Raw genomic sequence first — 25,595 nt, 5'->3', positions numbered from 1 at the left:
TTAATGGATTGATGGAATTGTTTACTAAGGACTGGATTTATACATTCCCCTTAAAATGTTTTATTACCAAATAAAAAAAAAATACATTTTAAAATATATTTATGTAAAGTTTTAAAATGTTCTCCTGGTTTCAGGGTATAGTTCTTTCGACCTTTTCTTGAGCGGTTCAAATCCATGATTTGCATAACTTTTGCTGGCATTTTTTCGCCCTAATTTGTTGGCCATGGAGATGGAGATGGATGGCTGCTGGCTTCAGCTACTTGAACTCTATTCTTTCGCCTTTTCCCGCCGCTGTGGTTAATGCGATTTTATTGCATACTTTGCTGAGCAAAGCGGCTAGAAAAACTACAAAAAAAATACAAAAAAAAAAGAAAAACAAAAGCAAGGAGCTGGAGGAGCAGCCTGAAACAAATTGCAGCCAGCTAAAGTTGAATTCCGCAAAGCATCTTGAATAACTTTGGAGGGGGGGCTTTGTGGGGTTAAGTCATAGTTTCTGGCATAGATGACGAGGCGGAATCGCAAATAAGGGGTAAATACAATTGGAAATCCAGAGGAAATGATTCGAGTGTTGGGATTGTTGAGCAATTGTTTTGCAAAAAAGTTTGCCATCCATCTTGGGTGGAAAATGAGTTTCCATCTCTAGATGGATCGATTGGGGTATCGGAATTGGTACACAAAGACCCCTGATGCGAAACGGTTGAGAAAGTGTTTTGCGAATTCAAGAATAAAGTATGCTAATTTGATTTGTTTCCACAAAACAAAGCACTGTTAAATTTTTTCTAATAAGTCATTTAGATTCTATTGCTTTTTTGTCGAAATGTGAATTGATTGTTTCAGTTTTCTTAAATTCTATTTAATAGCTCAATATTTATGCATCGAAACTCACCCAAAAATGTGGAACAAATGTACTCGGAAATCTGATTTCCTGATCTGCTGGACTCGCTGAAGTGTGACAGCTCCTTGTTGAGCATGCGTTTGAACTGAAATTGGGCAAAATTGGGGATTTTAAGATATGAATTTGAATAATATTTTCCTTTACTCGAACATGGGGACTCTTAATAAATATTTCTAAAATATTTATTTCTATGGCTAATAGTTCGTAGATACACTTTTGTAAATTTCTAGTTGATTTAAACTATATGTCTTACCACTGACCTTTTTACCCCCTATCTGGGGATATCATTGAAATTTTTTCGTATTATGACTTTGACTTTAATATACAACAATCGAAAAGTGTTATATTTAAAAAACATCCATATAATCGAATTTTGAATATTAATATATTTAGTCATATTCTCTTGTTTAAAACATATATGCTATATATAACAATCAAAAAGTGTTGTATTTTTATAAAATCGATAAAATCGAACTTTGTATATCGATATATTTTGTTATCATATCTAATTCGAAATAACTAGAGATTTTATGCAAAGTTTTTGGTATTTACTCAGAGTTTGAGCTAGGGATCCTATAAAATAGATGTATTAACATAATATCGATATACTTATTTATCGATATATTTTTTTTTACATCCGTGAATATGCCTTATACATAAGATTTGGCCCAGTTCGAGTTAGGGAAATTTGGATCGTACAGCCTACCTTGAGCGAGGCCATGTCGGAGACGCTGCGATGGGTCTGGATGGTCTCCAGCTGGTCGAGGCACCAGTCCAGCTCCTCGATGGTGTCGGTGGCCAGGCGGGTGTAGGCCTCCTCGCCCTGGGACAGTGGTGCTCCCGAGGGATTTCCCGATCGGGAGGCCGACGAGGATTGGTTGGGCCGCCTGGATCTTGATGGATTAATACACAGTTTCCCCACACACACACACACGCACACACAGAGATTATGGGAGGGGGAGGGGTGGGTAATGGGTGGGGGTTTAAAGTGCAAATACAACAAACAAAATCATCAAACAAACAAACGAATCAGCAAACAATCGAACAAACATTTAAGGGAGCATGGTAAGCAAATATGGAAATGAAGGTGATCAAATTCAAAAATTAATATTTCAAATCAAAATGGGAAGTGGGGAGTATGGAATATGGTATATGGAACACGGTTTAAGACGGTAGCATGGTGTGGGTGTGGTGAAGAGAGAACACAACATTTAGATTTGTGGTTTTGCAAAAGTATCGGTGACACACATAGACACATATGCAAAATGGTTAAATGAGAGAGAGAGTTAGAGAGAGAGCGAGAGAGAGCGGAAGAAAGAGAAAAAATATTTATATTTGTGAATTTTCGTAATTTTTCGGGGCACGGGGGGTTAAACTTTCTATTTACAGCAATCACTGCATTTCAGGGGTCGGGTTGCCTTTCTGGGGGCCTGCAGGGGGTTAAGGTGTTACGTGGTTTAACCCATTTTCTCAAGGGGTACAAATAAATACTTATCTTAAAATGTTAGCAAGGTTTTAGATTTTAGATGTTATTGTGTTTTTAAAAATACATTAGTAATTTAAATATTTGTGTTTGTGATTAATTTGGTTTTTTCTTAAAGTAGAAACAATTTCCAAATGTATCAAAATCAGTAACCTTTGCCTTGGTACTTAAAATATTAGTCAAAACCCAAGGAAAATAGGTTAAATCATCTAGTAATTAGTGGTTAATCACATTACAAAAACAACCAAAAGCGAGCAGCAATCGACAAGACAACAATTTCCCGGTTGAACAAACCAATTTGCAATTGTTCTTAAGAAAATCAACTTTTCATTTTGTGGCTCAACAGAAATGTTCGCTAAATTTAAGTTGTGCGCCATGGATATATTCCTGGGAAACAAATCGTATAAAATTCTTTTTCTGTCCCAGTTGTTTCGGCGATACACTTGTTGTATTTTTGGCACATTTTTGGCGTCATTATTGCGAATGTACGGGTGTTAAACGTGGGCTGAGTGGGCGTTGTGTACCTTCAACCTTTCGTAGGGTTTTATTTATACTTTTCATCCATATCCATATCTATTTTTATTCTTATACATACACATATATATATAGAAGTATATTTTCATGGACCGACCGACCATCAAAAGTTATTGTTAGATGAGAGTGTGATTTTGTTTGTTGTCATTGTGGTCGCTGCTTTTGATTAATTAAAGTGTGAGACGACAAAAAAAAAACACACACACCAAGACCAGAGAGAGAGTGAGTAGGTTAAGGCGAGCAGAGAGCAGGCAGCAGCACACAAAGGGGTTAAGGGGGGTTAAAACAGAGTGAGATTTCATATTTTTTTTTCGGGGTCAAGTACATTGTATATATATAGTACACAACAAATTGAATGCCTCCGGAAGGTTAAGGGGGGTGGTGGTTAAGAGTTAAGAAGGGGGTTAAAGTGGCTAACGGGGGGTGGGGGGGGCCTTGTTAAGGTCACAATACACTTACTTGTTTGATGCTGGAACATTTGTCAGACTTAATAAATTGTTGCGCACTGAACGTAAGCTGGCTAAAATTTGGGCGAAAGGCGTCACAATGAGATCCTCGCCATGGCTGAAAAAAAGGTAAAAAAGGGAAAACATTGAAAAGTGTTAGTAAAAATTTCAATTTATATCCAGTTAAAATTTTCCTCGTTTTAAGCAAAAACAAAGAGTAGAAAAGCCGTGTATGAAACATGCAAATACTACAAATATGTTACCCTTTATAAATGAAACTAGATTACTAAATAGTGCTCTGTGATTTTTTGCATAATTTTTAAAGGGGTGTTTTTACATTTAAAATAGAAATTATTAAAAAAAAAATCCTAACTAAATCCTAATTAAAATATATATTATATTTATGTGCATACTTGTAAAAATGGTAAAATTGTTAATATTTTTAATCATATATCCTATAGACCTTGGTACAATACGTTGTGCTTTATAGCCCTTCATTAATTCTTTTTACATTAATTTTAAATCCCATTTTCGAGCGCACAATAAACACCTTTTGATTAACTACTAATGTTTTCCCCATTAGTGTGCAATTTCCCATAATAATCGCAAAGTGTGTTTGGAAATCTATAAAAGTCGGCCAACCAAATCCGCTTACATCGTACAAGTTTCGGAGGTTCTTTGATGCATTGCCAAAAACAGCGAAAACAAGACCATAAATAAACACCAAGAATTTTAAACGAAAAATTTGCTAATTTATTTAATTTGTTTTTCTTTATTTTTTTCTGTATTTTGTCGAAACTATTTAATTTGTGTGGCATTCATTTTGAGTAGAATTTAAATGGCAAAATGTTGTGGAAATTGGAAACGTTGCTACAAAAAGGTCAGTGAATGTACTCAAATAAAAGGGGAAAAAACGAAGACAAGTAAAAAAAAGGACGCCATGGCGACGGCCAAGTTTTGGTTTTTATCCTCCGCTTCTGTTTTTTTGGGCAGTTGAAAATTCCACAGAAATTGTGGAAAACATTCAGAAGGAAATCGCAATGGGAGGACATCGGGGGCGGGGGCGTGGCACATGGGCCGGACTTTTCTCCTTAGCCACTTGGCTCGGAATTTTCGCTGTGCGCCAAAAATAAAACAAAAGGAACCCGAAAATTAAAGAAAAGCGAAAATCGAAATGGGCAACAAAAAGAGGAGAAACGAAAAACGTTGACAAACAAAAAATGGCATAAATTAATAATAATAAAAAATAAAACGCTAAATACATATAGACAGTTGTATATATAGGTATATAGAGATAAAGATGTGGGGGCGTTCACGTCGGTGACGTCACAAATTGGGAGACAAATTAAACGCAGAAACGTGGAATAGCGCCAAAGAAATAAAATTAAAATTAATTGAGAGCCGAAACTACAGGTTCGACTAAATAATATTATATTTAAAATCTGTTTGCAGTAAAAACGTTTATTAATATGTATTCTTTTTTAATTGAAGTTTACTTATCGACTTAATTAAAAAAAATTAGGGGTCAAATAACAAACAGCCGTAAAAATATAAGTTTAGTTTAGTATAATTTCTGGAGAATAATTTAAAAATCAAAATTCCTTTTAAAAATTTGAAAATATTTTTACAAAATATTTTTAGTTATATTTTTATATGTAAGAAAGGTTTTGAGTTGAGTTACTACATAAACAAAAAAATGTAACTACTTTCGGTTTACATTTTACTGAATGTTTTAAACAACATTGTTAGCCAAGTATTATTTACTAGATTTATTTTGCATATCTTTTAAAGGTTTTAAGTTGTTTTCGTCACTATGTAAATATATTAACTACTGTATTTACTGTTTTAATTTGTGTGTTTTTTTATATTTTTTAAATGACTATCTAAACCAACATATCTAACAATTTTGTGTTGATATTTTATTGAATGTTTTGAACAATATTGTTAGCCAAATTCCAGTTACTAGATTTATTCCTCGTATTTTTAAAGATTTTGAGTTGCTTTCGTCACTATAGTATTAACTTTATTTACAGCTTTAAATGTTGTGGTTGATTATATGTTTTATATAATAATTAAGGTTTTACTGCATGTTTGAAACAATATTGTTAGCCAAATTTCATTAACTAGATTTATTCCCAATATCTTTTTAAGGTTTTGCGTTGTTTCCGTCACTAATTTAATATATAAACTACAGTTTTTACTGTTTTAATTTGTGTGGCTGATCATAGGTTATTAAATTACTATATAAACTAAAACATGTAACCAATTACGGATTACCGTTTACTTAATAATTTGAACAATAATTTTAGCCAAATGGCCAGACAATGAAAATCAAAAAAAAAATGCCATTGAGTGGGATCTCGAAGTATGTAAAACTGACCTCCTTTGGAGCCATAATCACAAAAATAAAAACACAACAAAAGGCTTATTTACAGGCTCCGTGCTTTCAATTTATTCTTTTTTGTTTTTGCGGCTTGAATTCACATTTCTGGCCACTTTTCTCACTTCCCTCATCGGCTGTCTCGCGCTATTTTCTTAACACACTTCTGTTTGGCCTGCCTGACTTTTGGCACGTAGCATATATAGCATATAGCATGGAAATCGGTCTGAAAAATCGTGCCAGACATTATCCATCGTTAAACGCAAATGATTCTGGAAAATGGCGGGAAAACCAATCATTGTCCCAAAAACAAATGGCTTCGTCTGGCCTTTGTACTCGATGGAAAAACTCTCTTGATGGTTAATTTTTTTGTTGACACTGATTTGTCATTTCGTTTAAAGAAATTTTAGTACGTCCACCCCAGAATATTTATTATTATTTTTGTGCCATCTCCCCTGCTATTTTGGTTTATTAATATTGCGACGCATTTTCAACACGCCCCCAATTGACAAGGCGTCGCCTCTTTAGTTGAAAACACAGCGTGACTCATCAAAAGTATAGTAGGTAAATAAAAAAAATTAAATATAGAGTGACAATAGGGAGGTAAACCAATTTAGAAAACATTTTTAATTGAGAAGAGTCTCATAAGCTGATTAAGAATTATATGACTTTCAGGCGCCATTTAAAATAAAAAACTATTAAATTTAATTTTAGTATAGAAGTGATTATAAATAGGGGAATAAAGAAGTGATTACAAAGAAGTGATTATAAAGGAGTGATTATAAAGAAGTGATTATAAAGGAGTGATTAACCCATTTTACTAATAATATTAAACGAAGAAAATCACTATTAAGAAAACAATGATGAACAAGGACCAATTCTTTAAAATTCGACACCTCATTTCACAATTCTTATAAAAATTTGTTCACTTTGACATCCACACCTCATTTCACAATTCTAATAAATATTTGTTCACTTTGACATCCACTAAAAGCCCAATGACAAATGTATAGAATTTTCGCTTAAATGGGACTACTCTTTAAACTCAATTTCCCAATAAAACAATCATATTTTTAAGCCTAAAAAATGTGGCACATTCGCCGAAAAACTAGATACAATTTCTGGGAATTTGGGTGACAATACTTTTGAAAGGTAATGACATTTAAAGTGAAATGAAATGTTTTTTGCTAGAGGTTCTTTTTCACAGAATCGATGGGGAATTCCCGCAGTACATTGGCAATAAATCTCTTATGCAAAATAACTCAATAAAATTTCAATTAAAATTTATAATAAATACAGCAGATACAAATGGTATATGGTATATATGGAAAACTTAGGCCCAGCCAATATATTGGCATAGAAATATGCGGTAGAAATAAACGCAAACCATAGATCATAATTAATGGAGGCATATATAGACACACGCGGCTTGTTGGATGTCATTAAAATCGGAATATAAATATGTGTATTTAGTTATTTGCCGTATTTTCGATATATACGTATCATCTCTATAGAGATGTATATCTGCAGAGGAGGCGAACTATTTTGAGAGGTGGCCATAAATGGCCCTGTGATCAGGGACCATAATATATTCCTTTGGATATGTGTATACCTGCGCTGCGACTTAATGGAAAACATGTTGTCCCGATCGTTTAGGATGGTTACCGCCAGATCGTCCTGCATTATCGAGGGTATCATGTTGAAAAAACTGTGCACTCGCGGCAGCGATTGCGATCCTGCTGAGTTTTTGTTAAGCATTTTGCTGGATTTATGCACAGATTACAAATTAACAACAACAACAAAAAAAAAACACACTGTTTATAAATTAAACAGAATTAACAATCACTTTTGGCCCACTTGGGCCCACTAGTTGGAAGTTCTTGTTCCTTCGTTCGATAAAAGTCTTTTGAGTCGCCTGTTTATTTAATCTGTCTGTGATTGAAGCAATCGGTTTGCTGTTTTCCTTTCGTCGCTGCGGTTTTTTGAGATTTCCGCGGCTTGTTTGAGATTTTTTCGAAATTTCCACGAGCAACCGCTAAACAAGAATGAAGCGCGTCCCGCGGCAGAAAAATACAGAAAACAGAAAACACAGAGGCCAAACACACGAAAAAGAAAAATTATAGTAGACGAGTCTCGCGAGAGCAGAGCGCACAAATTATATTCAACTTAAAAATGAAAAAATGAAAAAGTATTCATTCCTACTCGTCGCTCGTGAGAGCTTGTATTTTGTATTTTGTATTTTCATTTCGCGTAAGATTTCAGCTTGCTTTTCATCTTCATCAGGCAAACAGCATTTGCTCAATTATTGGTATACAGGGTGTTTATATCATATGTTATTATCTAAGAAATAAAACCTAGTTTATACTTTAAAAGTTTAGACTATCGTTTAAAATTTATTTCTACCGGAAAGTCCAATAAAGCGTTTTTAGATCCCTATATTTACTAAAAACCTAGATGGAATACTAAATAAAATGTAACAAACTCATAAATCTTATTTAAATTCAATTATTGGCCTACAGGGTGTTTATATCATATATTGTTATCTAATTATAACTAATTTTTACTTTTGAAGTTGAAAATATTGTTTAGCATTTATTTCTACCGAAAATATTTACTAAAAACCTAGATGGAATACTAAATAAAATGTAACAAACTCAAAAATCTTATCTAAATTTAATTATTTGAATACGGGGTGCGTATCTAGCCAGTATATCTAATAAATAGTAAGAAATTTTAGGAATATATTTAAGTCGTTTAATAATACCAAAAATAAATCACTAATGGACCTTAAGTCCACATGGTTAAAAAACCTGTATGCAACCTATGTGTATAAATAAAATGTAACAAACTCATAAATCATATTTAAAATGAAAGGATTTTATTATTATATACATTTTAAATACCTTTATAATATTTTTTGATTTATAAATATACCATTTGTATTTACCATTTTTAAGGTAACATAGGATTTTAAATGTGTACTACTTTATAAATAATTAAAAGAAAAGGTTAATGGCCTAAAAGAGTTTAGTAGTGCTATATCATTTTCAGAACACCCTATATGGGGAATACGTCCTTGCCTGGCACTTCATCATCATCATCATTATCATCGGCAACGCAACTACAACCATCATGATCATCGCAATGATGAATATTCCGAATGAGAAGAGATAGCTGACGCTCAAATAATTTAATTTTCATTTGCAGAGCTCCCCTCTTTTTGCTTTTCCCATCGCACTTACCTACGCTAATGTTTAATAAATTCCCCCTCTCCATTTTTTCTGTTGTTGTTTTTATTTTTGTTTTTGTTTTTGCCTTCAATGGCTGGTTAATATTAATAGTATTAATATTCTTGTTGTTGCCGCTGCTGCTGCAGCTGTTGGCATTTGATTAACGCTCATTAGCGTCAACAACAACAATTTTTAAATACGGCAATTATTTTAATATCTTTCGCATGATAGAGGCAAAATGTTATAGAATGAAGAAAACGAGAGCGTGCAGAGAAATTCTTGAATAAAAAAAAATGAGAATAGTATTACAAGAATTCTAATTATAAATTTTGGGACGAGCGAATTTTTTAATTTTTACCCACGCAGCACTTAAAAGTCGCTAACTGGGTAATATGGCCCACATAACTCATACGCAGCGTGTGCCGAAATGAGATTTTAAATGGCTCTGCATTTATTGACTTGACTGAGCGAATGATTGCAGGTCGTTACAAAGCTTTCACGGTTCCTAATCGATACACTTGGCGAAAATAGTAGCTATATTATGTGGTCTTTATAAATACAAAATAATATTAATTTAATTAGGGATTTCTTGCCTTTTAAAAACTATATTTTCGATGCAAACAATTTGCCTTATTTGAGTTCTTATTTTTTCCAGTGCTTTCCTAAACAAAAGCTCAATCTAGTCAAGTGCCTAGGCATTTCGGATAAACACTCTATGGGGGGAATATCTGCGGGCATTAGTCTTAATCTGACTGCAGCCAGAGATTTATGGGATTTATGCAATCAAACAGTTGCTGGCCACATTTCACATTTAGAATAAGCTGCCTTGAGAACTAGTCAACTATAACAATAACCGTTTGAAAAGCCCATTAAAATGTATAATACTTAAACCAGCTTTTGCCGGTCTTGATGTGTTTGGGGTGCTCTGGCAATACACCGAAATATTTAATGCTCTATATTAACCATTTAAAGAATTCTAAAAAAAAAAAGAGTAAAACATTTTTAAAAATAATTTTTCACATTTTTAATTTGAAAATAAATATATATTACATTTTGTTAATATATAAAAAATATTTTCTGATATTCTCAATTATTTTTAAAGTTTTGTTTATATAAAAATCAAATATTTTAGGGTAGTTTGCATATTTTAAAGATGCCAAAAGCTTCTTTACTGATAGGTCTCGGTGGAGGTTAAACAAAACAGACTGTCGATCGGGGAAATATTTTATTTTAGTCCCTTTCTCGTTTTGGCCATATCATAGAAGACTGCACTCCGAGCTGCCGATATTAAAGCACTTAATTTGCATTTCACTTTTGGCTCAGCACAGCCATTTTCCATTTTCCGTTTTCCCCAGCCAGCCTGCCATTTCCATGCCACACACACAACGTGCTATAAAAAGGAATTTCTATTTTTTTTCACCGCTGGGTGTGAATGACAAATCTGCAATGTGCAATGCATTTTCCCCATATATATATACGTGTATATTATATATATGGTCTTACATATATGTGTATTAAAGCTAAAATTATGTGCCCGCAATCACGAACACTCACAGCACTCACGAATCATATTCAGGCACTCACAGTTTATTTTCTTCTATATATATATATATATATAACAATTTTTTTTCGAGGCAATTGAAACGCTGCTTGCAGAGCAAATTTAATGCACGGGAAAAATGTATTTTATTTAGTTGAAGCAAAGGCAGAGGCAGAAGCATTACTCTTCTGCTGCTGCCTCATCTTGAGCCATATTTTATGGGTTTTTCGCTTTGGTTTTGGTCTGGTTTCGTGTGCCAGCGGCGAGCATTTCTTCTTGGGTGTCACGCTGCGTATGAATAATGTGAGGAACGGACGCGCGCGCGTTACGTTACGTTACGTATACGCCCGGTGCGACGGCACTGCATGTGGCAAGTAGACTGCGACCGCAACGGGGGATTTTCGGGAGAGAGTTCCCCTTGATTGACTTCTGTCAGCAATTATTCCATTTTATTTATTTTCCCTATATATATGTATGTTATTTTTCTGTTTATTTTTATATACTATTTTTTGGGCCTTGGCACTTGGGGACAGGAAATAGGAAATGTTTTTCATATTTAAATTAGCTTGGCCTGCACTCACAAACACCCCAGATGTCAGCGTCATTCGGTCGATGTGTGTGAAATTCCTCTGCAGCTCGTGACTTGCCGAAGACAAATTGAAATGACTCAACGGACATGACCAACATGTGAGCCAGTTATGACTCGAAAGACGTATTTTCCCGAGACAGGGAAAGTTCAGAGTTCGCTGAACCCACAAAAGACAATTTATTTTTGCCTTTTTCTTAGGAAGAATAGACCCAAAGAGCATATTTCAAAGTCTTAAGTGGCCAAGGAAAATTAATCTATAATTAAAAAATAAATAAAAATAGTTGGCAGAAAATGTTTATTTATTACGGATTTATTTTTAAAATATATATCTTTTAATAACGAAAAATATTTTTTAATACAAAGTTCCTTAACTTTTATATTTACAAATGGTATACTTGTAGAAACCATGTTATTTTAGCCTAATGCTTATTTTTTCAAAATGAAAAAAATAATATTTTGTACAAATGAATATAAACTTATAAAAAAAAATTAAATAAACAAAACTAGATACTGAAAACATAATAATACTTAAAACGAAGTTCTTGAAAAGTTCTTTATACCATAGGGTCTTTCTTAAAATATGTTTTTCATACGTTACCGCTGTTGTATAATATTCCATTTATGGTACCCAATACATATAATGATTTTATCTATCAAACATGCAAAAATTAAATACAAATTTCAAGACCAAGACCATAGCAAACCAATGAAATGTGAGTGCAAAGAGTGGATAAAACAGCGACAAATTACCCTTATAAAATCCCAAATTAAAAATGTGTAATATCTCTCTATGATTATCGAGTGTTCAGGTAGTGAAGGAAAACCAGCATGCAAATCACAAAATGCAGGATAACAGTGGCGAAAAGACAACGACAACAAACATACAAACATCAAATATGCAAAGGCAGGCAAGACATAACGATAGAGATAGATAGATAGATAGAGAGAGACAGAGAAAGAGAGAGCGATATAGGCAGATCAGATCTCTCGGCATACGTACGATCGGTCAACGAGTATAGAGGCTTCCTGTTCTTTAAACCTGGAAAAAGGGTTACAATCTTAATAAACAACGATAATACAGACAACAATCATATAAAAATTTCACTAGGTATAGAGGAGGAAATAGAGGGGAAAATATGGGAAAGCCGGTGGAAATAGGGTGGAAATAAGGGGAAATTAGTGGGCAAATGTAGCTAGGGTAAGGGGCTGAGAAACAGCAACAACAGAAATTCAAAATCAAATCAAAAAAATACTGACACAAAAATACAATAAAATAATTTCAAAGGTACCTACATATTTTCTTTAACATTATTAAAGGATTATTTTAGTTGAGTTGAAATGTAAACCTTTTCTAGTATTTTTATAAAACATAGATCATAAGTTTAAATGTTATATTTAAGTTTTTCTTAACTTTCAGATCAAATTAAACCAAATAAAATAATTTAAATTAATAATTTATTATTATTATTAGTCTTTGTAAATTTTTTTAAATTGAAGATGTTTTATTCAAAGTTTTATAGATATTCTAAAATAAATAAATAAAATAAATACCTTTTAAATAAATTATATAAATTTTTTAATGAAATACCACTCTGTGCCAATGTCTGTGCTTTTCTCTCCGTGTATTTTCCCGCCAGCCCAATTGATGCGTCACGTGCAACCAAATGTTAAATGGGTGTGTGACGAAAACCGGGCTGGTGAAGGGGGGGCTGGGAAATGTGGGGCGGCAACCCCGACGACATTCGCTGACGCAGACAATGACCCCCGCCGCATAGATCAGTGCAAACTCAGCGTTGTGACGTCATTCCACCACGTCACAACAAACAAACAGACAGACAAACAAAATGGAGAATGGACTGCACAAAAGTCGAAGTTGAAGTGTTGACATTTAAGCACATGGCCAAAGGACCTCCGACCCCGCCCCTTTTGGCAGCCAACTTTGCCGTCCATTTGTCTCCTGCATTCAAAACTCTGTGTGCAAATGTCATTGGGCACAAAATAAGGGGGCGAAAGGAAAAAGGGCTGTGCAAAGTGCAAAGGCCCTTTACATAACCGGAGGTCAGCTAATCGGAACATTGGCCGCGTACTCACGTTATCTAACTTTAATTTTGTTTAGCGGAACTCTTGGTTGGCCAATTAGTTGAATTAGTTGATCAATTTTGTTTAATAATTTGCTTTGGATTTAACCTTTACATAACCCGAAGTTAGTTATTTATTTTGAAAAAAAATTTTACATAACCGGAGGTCAGCTAATCGGAACGTTGGCCGCGTACTCACGTTATCTAACTTTAATTTTGTTTAGCGGAACTTTTGGTTGTCCAATTAGTTGAATTAGTTGATCAATTTTGTCTTAAGTCTTGATAATTGTTTATTAATTTTCTTTGGATTTAACCATTACATAACCCGAAGTTAGCTAATCGAGACATTGGAGATGAACTCACTTTACATTGTATAGAAAAACAGTAATAAGTTGAACAATTGTATCTTTAATCTAAATAATTAATTAAAAAAATAACCTTTACTTAACCGGAGGTTAGCTTATCACACCTTTGGTGACCATAGATTATTAAGATTAAGAATAATTTTAATTTGTTAGGTTTAAAAAATGTTTCAAACTATTTATGTTTACAATTTCATTGCTTCCAAGTTTAGCTATACAATTTTAATACTTCGAGTAACCCATAAAAGACATAAGTATAAATATTTGCAGACATTAAGTACAAGTTCAACAACTACCTAACAAAATTGTATCTTTCTTTACTTCCCGCCACTTCTCCATTCAAACCCCGTCTTTGTTGCTACTTCCAAAGCCGATTTAATCTAAACCAAACGACTTCATCCAACTGCAGTTAGCACTCCATGAACTAAAATAAATTAAACTGCTACCCACCTTATCGGTAACCCCATTTAGTACTGCCACACCTCAGTTAACCCAAGTTAACCTATGTTAACCCGAAACTAAGCCACAATAACCTCAGAATCCGAAACCCAACTAACGTAACCCGAAAACTCAAGCCAGGAAGGATTTTTGTGGCTACTCAATTAAAAGGATTCCAGCTCCTCCCCCCTGTGGTTCCTTTAATTTAAACTCCGTTTTCAATTTGGTTTCTATTTTGCTTTTCGTCTGAATCACTTTTTGGAATTGATGGCAACCAACAAAGAATTTAAGTTTCGCAGGATGGAATTTCAAAAGGAATTTGCATGGTTGGTTGGACAAAAACTTTATCGACGGGGGGCCGACACCTGACACAGTTTTGCGGATAAATTAAAACCCAGGACTTAAAGTTATCGACAGGCGGGAAAGGGGAATCCGATGAGCCTGGGGATAAGTATTAGCTTTAATTCGATGTAAAACGGATGTCTGCACTCAAGGAAAAATATTGTCAGTCCAAAAGTCGATTAAATCTTTAGGATTTTCTGGTTTTGAGAAAGTAACTCCTGTTTTTATTTAAATCTTTTATAGCGGTGTTTCAAAGTATGCAACAATATATTGTAAGTCCATTGGGTTCGTTCGTTTTTGAATGCATACTTTTAGGCTACATCAATAGGGATTAAAATCACCATACCGATTTCTTTCCTTTTTATTTCCCTAGTCTAAGTAATATTTGTTTCTTGTGCACAAATCTAAGAAATCCTACCCCACTACACGTTTTGTTTTCTTCTATTTTCGGTATGAAACACTAAACAATAAAAACAATTCCACTTAACTGCATCTATTATTGGTTGCCATGATTATTTTCTCGGTTTTACGGGGTGGCTGTCCGAAAATGTGAGAAGGAACATCCCGAGATGCCGACAGCAAAATATTATGACTAATTGTGAGTTGTTTTGCCCGAATGACGACCTTGACATTTACACGGAAAAGAGGAAAATCGGAAAATGGTTTGGGGTGTGGGTGGTATGCAAGACAGAATCTCGGACAGTCGGCTAATTATTTGTTATTAGTGTTGAAATCTTTATGAAACTTGGTCGTCACTCAATGCTTTTCGATTCTTTTCCCTGCCTATACCTCCCCCTTGGCTTCTAGTTTTGGATGTAGCCCGAAGACCCCATCCATAAATACGTGTGTGTAATTGACAGCTCATCAGGAACATTGTTTGAAAGTGGCAGCCCCTAGAAATATTCCAACTTGATTGAAAGCAAACGCAGCGTGCGCTGAAAGGTGAAGATTTCCACCATACACACCCCTCAGCCTGAATTTTCCTCATCCATGATTTTCCCGCCGGGTGGATGAGGAGGTTGGGGGGAAAAGCGGAAAAGAGGGACAGTTTGGCAGGCCGAAAAACTTTGAAGGCAGACAAAAGTTTTCGGCTTCCATGCCGCACTGAAAACAAATGCAAATTGCGTTGCTGTCGCCTGCCAAAAACATTTGACCGTAAAGGGAAAACTACAACAACACCTGAGGAAAACCGACCGCAACAACAACAACAACAAAAACGATGGCCAAGAAGGTCGAACAACTGGGTGAAAACAAAATACTTATTGGAACTAAAATTGAGTTGGCTTTACTCAAAAGAATTATGCAACAGATACAGAAGCTACAAGAATGTTAATCCCTAGTTGTTTTGAGACGATTCGGTATAAATTAATTTTAATTGAGTTATTAATTTATTTTTCTTTCTTTATCGGCATTATTAAAAGACATTTTTGTCATCTGATTAGAGTTGAAAGTTCAATTGAATTTTATTTAAATAATAAAAAAAAATTCATCTTTAAAATGCTTATTCGCATTCGCATACATAAATGGGTCAAAAAATAAATATTCCTTAAAGTGATGGGGATCGATAGCATTTGTAGCAAGCTGCTCAAAACAGTCGGTCTTTTAGCTGTACGCGTTGATTTGACTAAACTACGACTGAAAAACCACGAAAAATTGAGCATTTTTGACCAAAATCTGTATCACAAAAAAAAACCGATGTACCCCCTTATAAAAAATCCGAAAATGGGTCAAAAAATAAATATTCCTGAAAGTTATGTGATTCGATAGCATTTGTAGCAAGCTGCTCAAAACAGTCGGTCTTTTAGCTGTACGCGTTGATTTGACTAAACTACGACTGAAAAACCACGAAAAAATGAGCATTTTTGACCAAAATTTGTATCCCAAAAAAAACCGATGTACCCCCTTATAAAAAATCCGAAAATGGGTCAAAAAATAAATATTTCTTAAAGTGATGTGGATCGATAGCATTTGTAGCAAGCTGCTCAAAACAGTCGGTCTTTTAGCTGTACGCCTTGATTTGACAAAACTACGACTGAAAAACCACGAAGAATTGAGCATTTTTGACCAAAATCTGTATCCCAAAAAAAACCGATGTACCCCCTTATAAAAAATCCGAAAATGGGTCAAAAAATAAATATTCCTTTAAGTTATGGGGATCGATAGCATTTGTAGCAAGCTGCTCAAAACAGTCGGTCTTTTAGCTGTACGCCTTGATTTGACAAAACTACGACTGAAAAACCACGAAGAATTGAGCATTTTTGACCAAAATCTGAATCCCAAAAAAAACCGATGTACCCCCTTATAAAAAATCCGAAAATGGGTAAAAAAATAAATATTCCTTAAAGTAATGGGGATCGATAGCATTTGTAGCAAGCTGCTCAAAACAGTCGGTCTTTTAGCTGTACGCCTTGATTTGACAAAACTACGACTGAAAAACCACGAAGAATTGAGCATTTTTGACCAAAATCTGTATCCCAAAAAAACCGATGAACCCCCTTCAAAAAATGCGAAAATGGGTCAAAAAATAAATGTTCCTTAAAATTATGGGGATCGATAGCATTTCTATCAAGCTGCTCAAAACAGTCGGTTTTTTAACTGTACGCCTTGATTTGACAAAACTACGACTGAAAAACCACGAAGAATTGAGCATTTTTTGACCAAAATCTGTATCCCAAAAAAAACCGATGTACCCCCTTGTAAAAAATCCGAAAATGGGTCAAAAAATAAATATTCCTTAATGTGATTGGGATCGATAGCATTTGTAGCAAGCTGCTCAAAACAGTCGGTTTTTTAGCTGTACGCCTTGATTTGGCTAAGCTACGACTGAAAAACCACTAAAAAATGAGTATTTATGACCAAAATCTGAATCCCAAAAATAACCGATGTACCCCTTACAAAAAATGCGAAAATGGGTCAAAAAATAAATGTTCCTTAAAGTGATGGGGATCGATAGCATTTGTAGCAAGGTGCTCAAAACAGTCGGTCTTTTAGCTGTACGCCTTGATTTGGCTAAGATACGACTGAAAAACCACGAAAAAATGAGCATTTTTGACCAAAATCTGAGTACCAAAAAAACCGATGTACCCCCTTATAAAAAATCCGAAAATGGGTCAAAAAATAAATGTTCCTTAAAGTGATGGGGATAGATAGCATTTGTAGCAAGCTGCTCAAAACAGTCGGTCTTTTAGATGTACGCCTTGATTTGGCTAAGCTACGACTAAAAAACCACTAAAAAAAATGAGTATTTATGACCAAAATCTGAATCCCAAAAAAAACCGATGTACCCCCTTATAAAAAATCCGAAAATGGGTCAAAAAATAAATATTCCTGCAAGTTATGTGGATCGATAGCATTTCTATCAAGCTGCTCAAAACAGTCGGTCTTTTAGCTGTACGCCTTGATTTGACAAAACTACGACTGAAAAACCACGAAGAATTGAGCATTTTTGACCAAAATCTGTATCCCAAAAAAAAACCGATGTACCCCCTTATAAAAAATCCGAAAATGGGTCAAAAAATAAATGTTCCTTAAAGTGATGGGGATAGATAGCATTTGTAGCAAGCTGCTCAAAACAGTCGGTCTTTTAGATGTACGCCTTGATTTGGCTAAGCTACGACTAAAAAACCACTAAAAAATGAGTATTTATGACCAAAATCTGAATCCCAAAAATAACCGATGTACCCCCTTACAAAAAATGTGTAAATGGGTCAAAAAATAAATGTTCCTGAAAATGATGGGGATCGATAGCATTTGTAGTAAGCTGCTCAAACCTGTCGGTCTTTTAGCTGTACGCCTTGATTTGACTAAACTACGGCTGAAAACCCACTAAAAAATGAGTGTTTTTGACCAAAATCTGAATCTCAAAAATAAACGACCTACCCCCTTACAAAAAATGAAAAAATTTGTCAAAAAATAAATCTTTCTTAAAAAGATAGGGATCGATAGCAATTGAAGTAAGCTGCTCAAAACAGTCGGTCTTTTAGCTGTACGCCTTGATTTGACTAAACTACGACTGAAAAACCACGAAAAATGAGCATTTTTGACCAAAATCTGAGTCCCAAAAAAAAACCGATGTACCCCCTTATAAAAAATGCGAAATTGGGTCAAGAAATAAATATTCCTTAAAGTGATGGGGATCGATAGCATTTGTAGCAAGCTGCTCAAAACAGTCGGTCTTTTAGCTGTACGCCTTGATTTGACTAAAATAAGACTGAAAAACCACGAAAAAATGAGCATTTTTGACCAAAATCTGAGACCCAAAAAAACCGATGTACCCCCTTATAAAAAATCCGAAAATGGGTCAAAAAATAAATAAATAATAAATAAAATTAAGAAAATTAGAACATGTAATATAATGATTATCCAATTAAGACTTCAATTAAAAAATGTAAATTAATCTCGTAAATCATTTCCTGTGATTGAGTTTTCCCCTCCATTTTCGAGTCTTTAAAAAGGCATGAAAATCTTTTTATTTGCGCAGTCGTAAATCATCTATTTACTTTGGGGTTTCAAGTGGTTTTCCCGTCAGGCTCTTAAGTGTTTTTCTTCTTTATTTTTGTGCCAAATATTTTGGCTTTTGTAATTTTTTGCAGCCATAATTTGCGCTCTATATTTCAAAAAGGGGGAAAACGAAAACACAAAGTGTGGCCAGGGGGAAAAGCGCACTTTTGGCGCTGTAAAAATAGCTGTAAAAATGTAAATATTTTGCCAGCCTTCCCCCTTTCGATTTTCACCCCCCGCTTTCACCCCCACTTTTCCGCCCCCATCTATATTTCCATCTTTTGATGGTGATCATCAGCAGCCTTCCACTTTGGTTGTTGTTGTTGTTGCAGCTGCATGTGTAATTAGGTGTTATTGTTTTTGTGCATAATACATGGGTGTGTCTGTGTGTGTGTGGCCCCATTGCCGCTGCCAAAATGTATAAAAAAATTGTGGGAGTGCAGGGGGATGCACTCAAAAACACAGAAGCCAAAAGGCTTGCCAAAAAAAACAACAACCTCACACACACACACACACACACATAGTGAAACCAAAACAACAAAAAGGGAAGCCGAAAAAAATTGTATTTCCGGCCTCAGTGTTGCATAACGCGTTTTTGGCCATGCATGTGTAATGAGGGGGGTTTTTTTGGGGTGTGAGGGTGGTTCTACTGTGACTAACTAATTGAAGTTGAGGCCTTAGGCCCTGTAAAAGCTATGGAGAAAATATGCACAGCATCAGGCTGTTAGTACTGGGCGAAAAAAAAGAGTCATTTCTGGACTACTTTTTTTAAGGATTTTACAACACGGTTCTACAGACTTTGTATAACTTTTTTTAGATTTTTAAAGTTTTTGTTTTTTTTTTTATTTAAAAATTTAACTTATTATAAGGCAACATAAAAATCCATTATTCAATTCCTTAAGGAATACCCATTTTAAACTGCCATAAAGTTAATGCAAAATCAACCCTTATTATTTAGTTGAAAAAAATTTTGCATTTCGCATGTATTAGCAATCATATTTTCCGTAGTGCAGGCTTTTGCATATTTTTGTGAACTTTAACGATGAGGTCGGAAAATAGGTAGGAAAAATCTGGGGGGCTAAGCTCCCAGCAAAGTCACAGTAATCCCACACAGAGGGGGAAAAAGGAGGAGGAGCATAGGAAAGCCCGGAACGGTTGGGAAATATGAAGGGGAATAGCGATGAGGAAAACTCTGTAGCCGAGAGATGCCAGCAAAGTTGTTGCACTTTTCGCATGTGTGCGTTTGGAATTTAGCTAGCTCCACCATTGAGTTATCCCCCTTTTCAGCGACGCGCCACGAATCCCTCCATATGCCTTTCGAAATTGTTCAAATACTTCTGCAAAGTCCCTTAAACACCAGCAACATAAACTGGAAATTATGAACTACATTTGTTCTTAGTTATTTTCAGTAAAGAAGGAAAACACCAATTATAACTTATTTATTTCAAAACAATTTATATTGCATCTTACAAACACAGAGTAGAAATAGAAAAGAAGATTAGAAGTTTTGCATATAGTGTTGGTAAAGACTAAATAAAGTAGAAAAAGTACAGAGTAAATGCATTGAAATAAGAAATTTCGTTCATAAAAATACAGAGAATAAAGTTATAGAAGAAAAATAATTATCGAGGAAGCCAGATAGAAAACAATGGAAATGGATTATCGATAATAATAATATTTTGTATACAGTGTTGGTCAAGGCCCAAACAAAAATATATAGAAAAAATTGGCATAAATTAGGAAAACCCCTTGAAAGGAGATAGAGAGAGACACGTCATTATAGGAAAAATAGTTCCGAATAGTTTCGTTAATAGTGTAGATAAACACCACAGAAAACAACATTAATCGCACTCAAAGTTATTGTACCAAAAAAAAAGGCAAAACAAAGCAAAGGACCCATAAGCGAAAAACCATAATCAAAGCCGTTTCAGGGATGGGGAACCACAAACATGGAAAAGGTGTTGAAAATGTCCATCATAATCATTATCTGAGCCCATAAATAAACAGATGAATGTTTATGGTTGGCATTCACAAAAACAAAATAAATAAAGGGAAAAAACTCGGCTTTAAAATTAAACGTGATACGAGATGAACTCAAAACTTATATATAAATTAGTTATTAATGAATGGGGGAGATGGGAAACTCAATGCTTTCGAAGTCGTTTAGAAAGACTTACCTTTCGCTAGCGATGCTTGAGTTTCGGGACATGGACTTGGGCGACATCTCAAAGTCGGAATCGGAGCGATATAGAAACGATTCACGACGCTGCGGCAAATTCTGTAGAACCAAACCGGCGCTGGGAGAGCCGCCCTCGAGCGGTGATCGAGCGCCCTGGCCATTTTCTACATCGAAACTGCAATAAACATAATCAAAAGAATTAGATTAATATTTGTTTTTAATGGAAAATTATGTAGAAATATTTAAATTGTCATTAAGATAGACATGCTTTCTTAAAAAGCACACAATATATACAACATTTATAATCATTTAATGGTTCAGTGAGACTATTGATGATGTTGATTTAAGTCTTAACATTTATAAATATCATAAAGCTTGTATTTTATTTGATATCCGTTATTAAATTTAATAGGAAATAGCATATTTAATAAATATATATTTCAGGGACCATCGTCCAGAGGAAAATAGCCCTATAAAGTGAAGGCAATGCCACCGGAAACGGAAACTCGCCTAACAAGGCGCATTTAAAGTTTCATTTTGTTAGTCATCTTTTGCGCTTCCCTTTTTTTCTCTGCTCGCTTGTCTGCGGCAAAAAGTTTTTCTGGCTGGCAGAATTCTTGTAACAAGTCCTCTTCTCCCCCTAAAAAAAAAGGAAAAAATTACAAAAAATGCGAAAGCAAAAGTCACTCCACTCCGCCCGAAAATGTGAAAGGAAAGTTTAGTCAATTGAGGGCCAAGCCCCCGAGTTTTGGGGGAGTTCTTAAAAAAAATATAGAAACTTCCATAAAACTGCCAGCTCATCTTGGCCGACGGGGCGCACTTCAATTTGCCGCTAGGTGGCTGCCTTAAACTTATAATCAGGCTCCTTTAAGCCGCAACTTTTATTCACGCCAATTTAATCTGGCATAAGGCCAATATGCACATAAATGTATATAAGAGTATAGAATATCCTTTGAATTTCTTGAAGCTACATGTAACATTCTGCTTTATTGAAAAACTTCGGATTTTCTGTGAAATTGTTTTCTTAAAACACGATTTCCAGCCACATTTTATTAGGTAAGACATGTTTCCATAAAACCATAATTAGATCTAAGCCTAATCCAATTTTGGTTTTGCAAAAAAAAAAAGTTAAAGCAATCAGAGGTTATAAGTTGTATAAGTCGTTTTAATAATTTAATATCGTAAATAAATAAAATAATAAATGCATCGTTAAAAAATCGTAGTATATCATACTAATATATAGATACTATATTGTATTTAGTTATTTTTATTTGCGATATTTATATTTGTATTATAAATAAGATCCACCACTTACTATAAGTAACTTATCCAGAAACATAAATTTCGACACAACCTAATTGAAAACTCACCGAATTGGTAAACACAAAATATCAATTCGAATGGAAACTCTTGGCTCAGGCACTTTTCCGCAACTTTCTTGCCCCACACAGCTGTGAGTTTCCCAGCCCCCCCTTCGCACCGCCCCTCCAAGCTTTTCCCAACACCTTCCCCTCTCATTTTCCTCGCAAGGCTGGTGGAAAAGTCGTAAAGAAAAATGATGTTTTAAGTAAAATTTATACCGGGGTCATTAAGTAAACTTGGCACAAAGTTGTTGCCGCTTGTTGCTACTATTTCGTTTTTAAGGAGGGCGGGGCGGGTGAAAGTGGGAAGTGGAAAGTGGAAAGTGCTGGGAAAATGTTGGAAAATGAGGGCGGTGGCGGTGAGCAACAATGTCGCCAGTTTCCCTGGCATACTTTGTGGCGCTTTTCCGCAAAAGTTATGGCAACAGCAGCGTCGGCGACAAACTGTTTTTAGTTCGGTTTCAGTTTTCAGTTTCCAGTTTTGGGCATACATTTTCCCCGCTTTCCTTTTCCGTCGATTTTGTATTTTTAATGGTGTTATGCACACTCCATATTGTTGCTCTGCAGCCAGAAGTTTATTTCATTTTTGCATAGTCAAAACAAATGCGAACGTTAAATGTGAAAATTTCCACTTAGCTGGTTGGAAAACCACAACTGGTTTTCAATTTTTTAATTGGTCGCAAAAAGGAGCTAGAAATGGGATACAAATTCATTAGGATTTTAGCCTTGTTACCTGGAAAAGGGTATTATTTTCTGTTAATTAAAATTCATGGACCAACAAATTAGGAGGAAACTGTGTGTATGTTCACATATTTACTTTAAAGAACAAATAACAATTTAAATTACTTTAGATTCAATGTGATTTAAATTACTTTACAGATTGAGTTCTTTGTCGAATATTAAATGAATTACATTTAAATTTATTATAAATTTATTTATGGATCGGGATTTTCCCAATCGATTTAATTCAGTAAACTTTAAATTGCTATATTCAATTATCCCTTTCCTCTGCCATTCAGTTATCTGCTTATTTTGCCGCCCTTTTTAATCCTTCCTTTGTTCAATATTTATTTAGTTACTTCGCAATGCACTCGTGCATTCATTCGCACCATGAATGCAGCATTCATTCCCTCCAAAGTCGCCGAATACTTGGCGCCTGCTTATCCTGACATCCCAAGGACCTGTCGTAACACTCGGAAAAAACTTACAGAACATGGGGACAAAAAACAACACTCAAGCTCATAAAGCGTCCTGTCACAGCCAGGACACAAAAAACGCAGACGAACCGAACAAAAAGCGAGAGAAAAGCGTGAAGAAAGGCCAAATAGAAACAAAAGATGAGCGAGCAGGACAATTGTTCTGCGTGAGAAAGAGAGGGCCAGTTGGACCGGCGAAAGAGATGGCGCAAATAAATAAATAGCCGCTGTCCAGCGTTTTGAAAAATTCACTAAACTTGTGCAACACTTGAAGAATTGTGGTTTGCGTTTGAGATCCGTTTGGAGAAAAACTAAATTCTTAGAAATTATAAACTAGATACTTCAGTTGCTAGGTGCTTTGTGGGCGCCGGGAGCGTGGCAACAGTCACTCAACTTTGAGACAAACAACCCACCTGGAAATATATATCTTCCGACTTATTCCCAGTAAAGCCTGGGGCAAACAAAATGGTATACACTCTAAGATTTGGTATTTTAAAAACGTATTTATTTACTCATCATCAGGAATGGTTCTGTATTTTTTATTCTTGTTATAAAATATTTTTTTTTTAACAAATCTAAAGAGCTATAAAACATTGTGGGTCATAGGTCATCTTATTTAGAAAATTTGGAAAATAATATTTCATAACTTATCGATTTTTGTCAAGCTTTTAGGGAATCAGCTTTCGATATTTTTCAGGTTTTTGCTTAAACCATGTTTTAGAAACATTAAAGACAGCTTCAAAAATATAGCAATATTTGATGTCGTTAAATTTAAGAAATCTAGAAAATATATATTTCATAACTTATCGATGATTGGCAAAACTTTTCGGAATCAATTATCGATCGTTTTGAGTTTTTTTGATTAAACCAATTTATATTATATCTTTCTATCTTAGTCACTGTATGCTAAGCTTAATTTGTTAAATAAATATTTTTATGATTGCCATTTAAACTGTCTGTCTTTCATTATTTCCAGTTGTGTAATTGTCGATATATTGTAAATGTTTTATCGATTTTTTTATATTTAATATTTTATCGATGCTGGTTCATCTCTAAGTTAGAGTATTTCCACCATTATCCTTTGAACAACTCCCAGAGCTTCTTCTTTTTGTTGCATACTTGCAGGCGCCCCCAAAAACAATTACGTAGAAGTTAGTGGGTGCTGTTGGGTGTTTTTTGTAGGGTGATGTGTGGTTCTATTTTTTGTGTATGTGTGTATGGGTGGTGGGCTTCAATTCATTTAAGCCGTGACGTGCTTTAAGCCACACAGTCGCACTCAAGCCGGATGAAGGCGAAAGTAGCTGGCTGGCGGGAGATTGGCATTGTTGTTGTGCCAGGAGAAAGGGGTGTAGAAAGGCGCGGAGAAAGCAAAGGCAAAAGGGGTGGAGAAAGGGGCCAAAAGGGAGCAGGGGAGTCGGGGGAAACGGAAGTGTGCCCGACGGCGGCTCTTCATGTGCCTAATTATATGTGCAAATAAATGAACGACGCATGCTGATTGCGTGGGTGTAAGTGTGCACGAGTGTGTATTAGTGAGGCAGCTGTCGGTGTGTATGTATGTGTGTGTGTGTGTGTCTGTTTTGAAATCATGTTTATGTGTATGTATGTACTTTTGCCCTAGACAAAAGGTTGCCTCTTTCGCCTAAAAAAGAGCGCTAAGCTCAACGCCCAGCGCCAACTTAATTAGTTTGTTAAACTCGCAGCTCACCCACACACGCGCAGTGAGTGTCTGTGAGAGTCCTTTGGCAGGAAAATACCTCGCAAATCCCGAAAAAACAAAGGAAATCTCAGGTATTTTCAGCAGCGCTTTTAAACAGACCTTAAGCGAGTAATACTAGTCCGTTTTCAGCTTTGAGCTTTATTATTACCTCTTTGATAAGGAATGATATATTTTTGATATTATATTATAATATTTATTTTATGTTGGAAATCGGGTGTTCTTTTAGTAATACTGCCTAGTTTTTTTTGACTTAACTGCATTCATAAACATTTTCAACATGATTACCAAACCCACACAGGCGCGTCTTGAAGGATTCCACTTACCT

The 25,595-nt window shown here is 35.0% G+C and overlaps 1 protein-coding gene and 1 long non-coding RNA gene across 11 annotated transcripts in view; one reads left to right on the top strand and one right to left on the bottom strand.

The window, feature by feature from the left end:
• dnc (phosphodiesterase dunce) overlaps positions 1 to 25,595 on the bottom strand; it is a 142,802-nt gene that overhangs the window by 9,529 nt on the left and 107,678 nt on the right. For 3 of the 10 annotated variants that reach the window (XM_036819816.3, XM_070997849.1, XM_036819822.3), the window contains 5 exons: positions 20,995 to 21,171; positions 12,098 to 12,136; positions 3,372 to 3,476; positions 1,602 to 1,788; positions 887 to 980 (listed from right to left, as the gene is read on the bottom strand). In XM_036819816.3, the coding sequence (XP_036675711.2) occupies positions 887 to 980; positions 1,602 to 1,788; positions 3,372 to 3,476; positions 12,098 to 12,136; positions 20,995 to 21,171 (602 nt within the window). Of the gene's footprint in view, positions 1 to 886; positions 981 to 1,601; positions 1,789 to 3,371; positions 3,477 to 7,350; positions 7,769 to 12,097; positions 12,137 to 20,994; positions 21,172 to 25,595 lie in introns of those variants that run through there. The other 7 variants (XM_070997851.1, XM_065867627.2, XM_036819823.3 and 4 more) reach the window with 5 other exon arrangements.
• LOC118878160 (uncharacterized) overlaps positions 1 to 25,595 on the top strand; it is a 91,885-nt gene that overhangs the window by 47,612 nt on the left and 18,678 nt on the right. The window lies entirely within an intron of this gene.

Source organism: Drosophila suzukii, chromosome X (assembly GCF_043229965.1).
Source record: "Drosophila suzukii chromosome X, CBGP_Dsuzu_IsoJpt1.0, whole genome shotgun sequence".
Classification (NCBI taxonomy): domain Eukaryota; kingdom Metazoa; phylum Arthropoda; class Insecta; order Diptera; family Drosophilidae; genus Drosophila; species Drosophila suzukii.
Note: the sequence above shows the minus strand (reverse complement) of the source record. Positions and strands in the feature narration are given on the sequence as shown.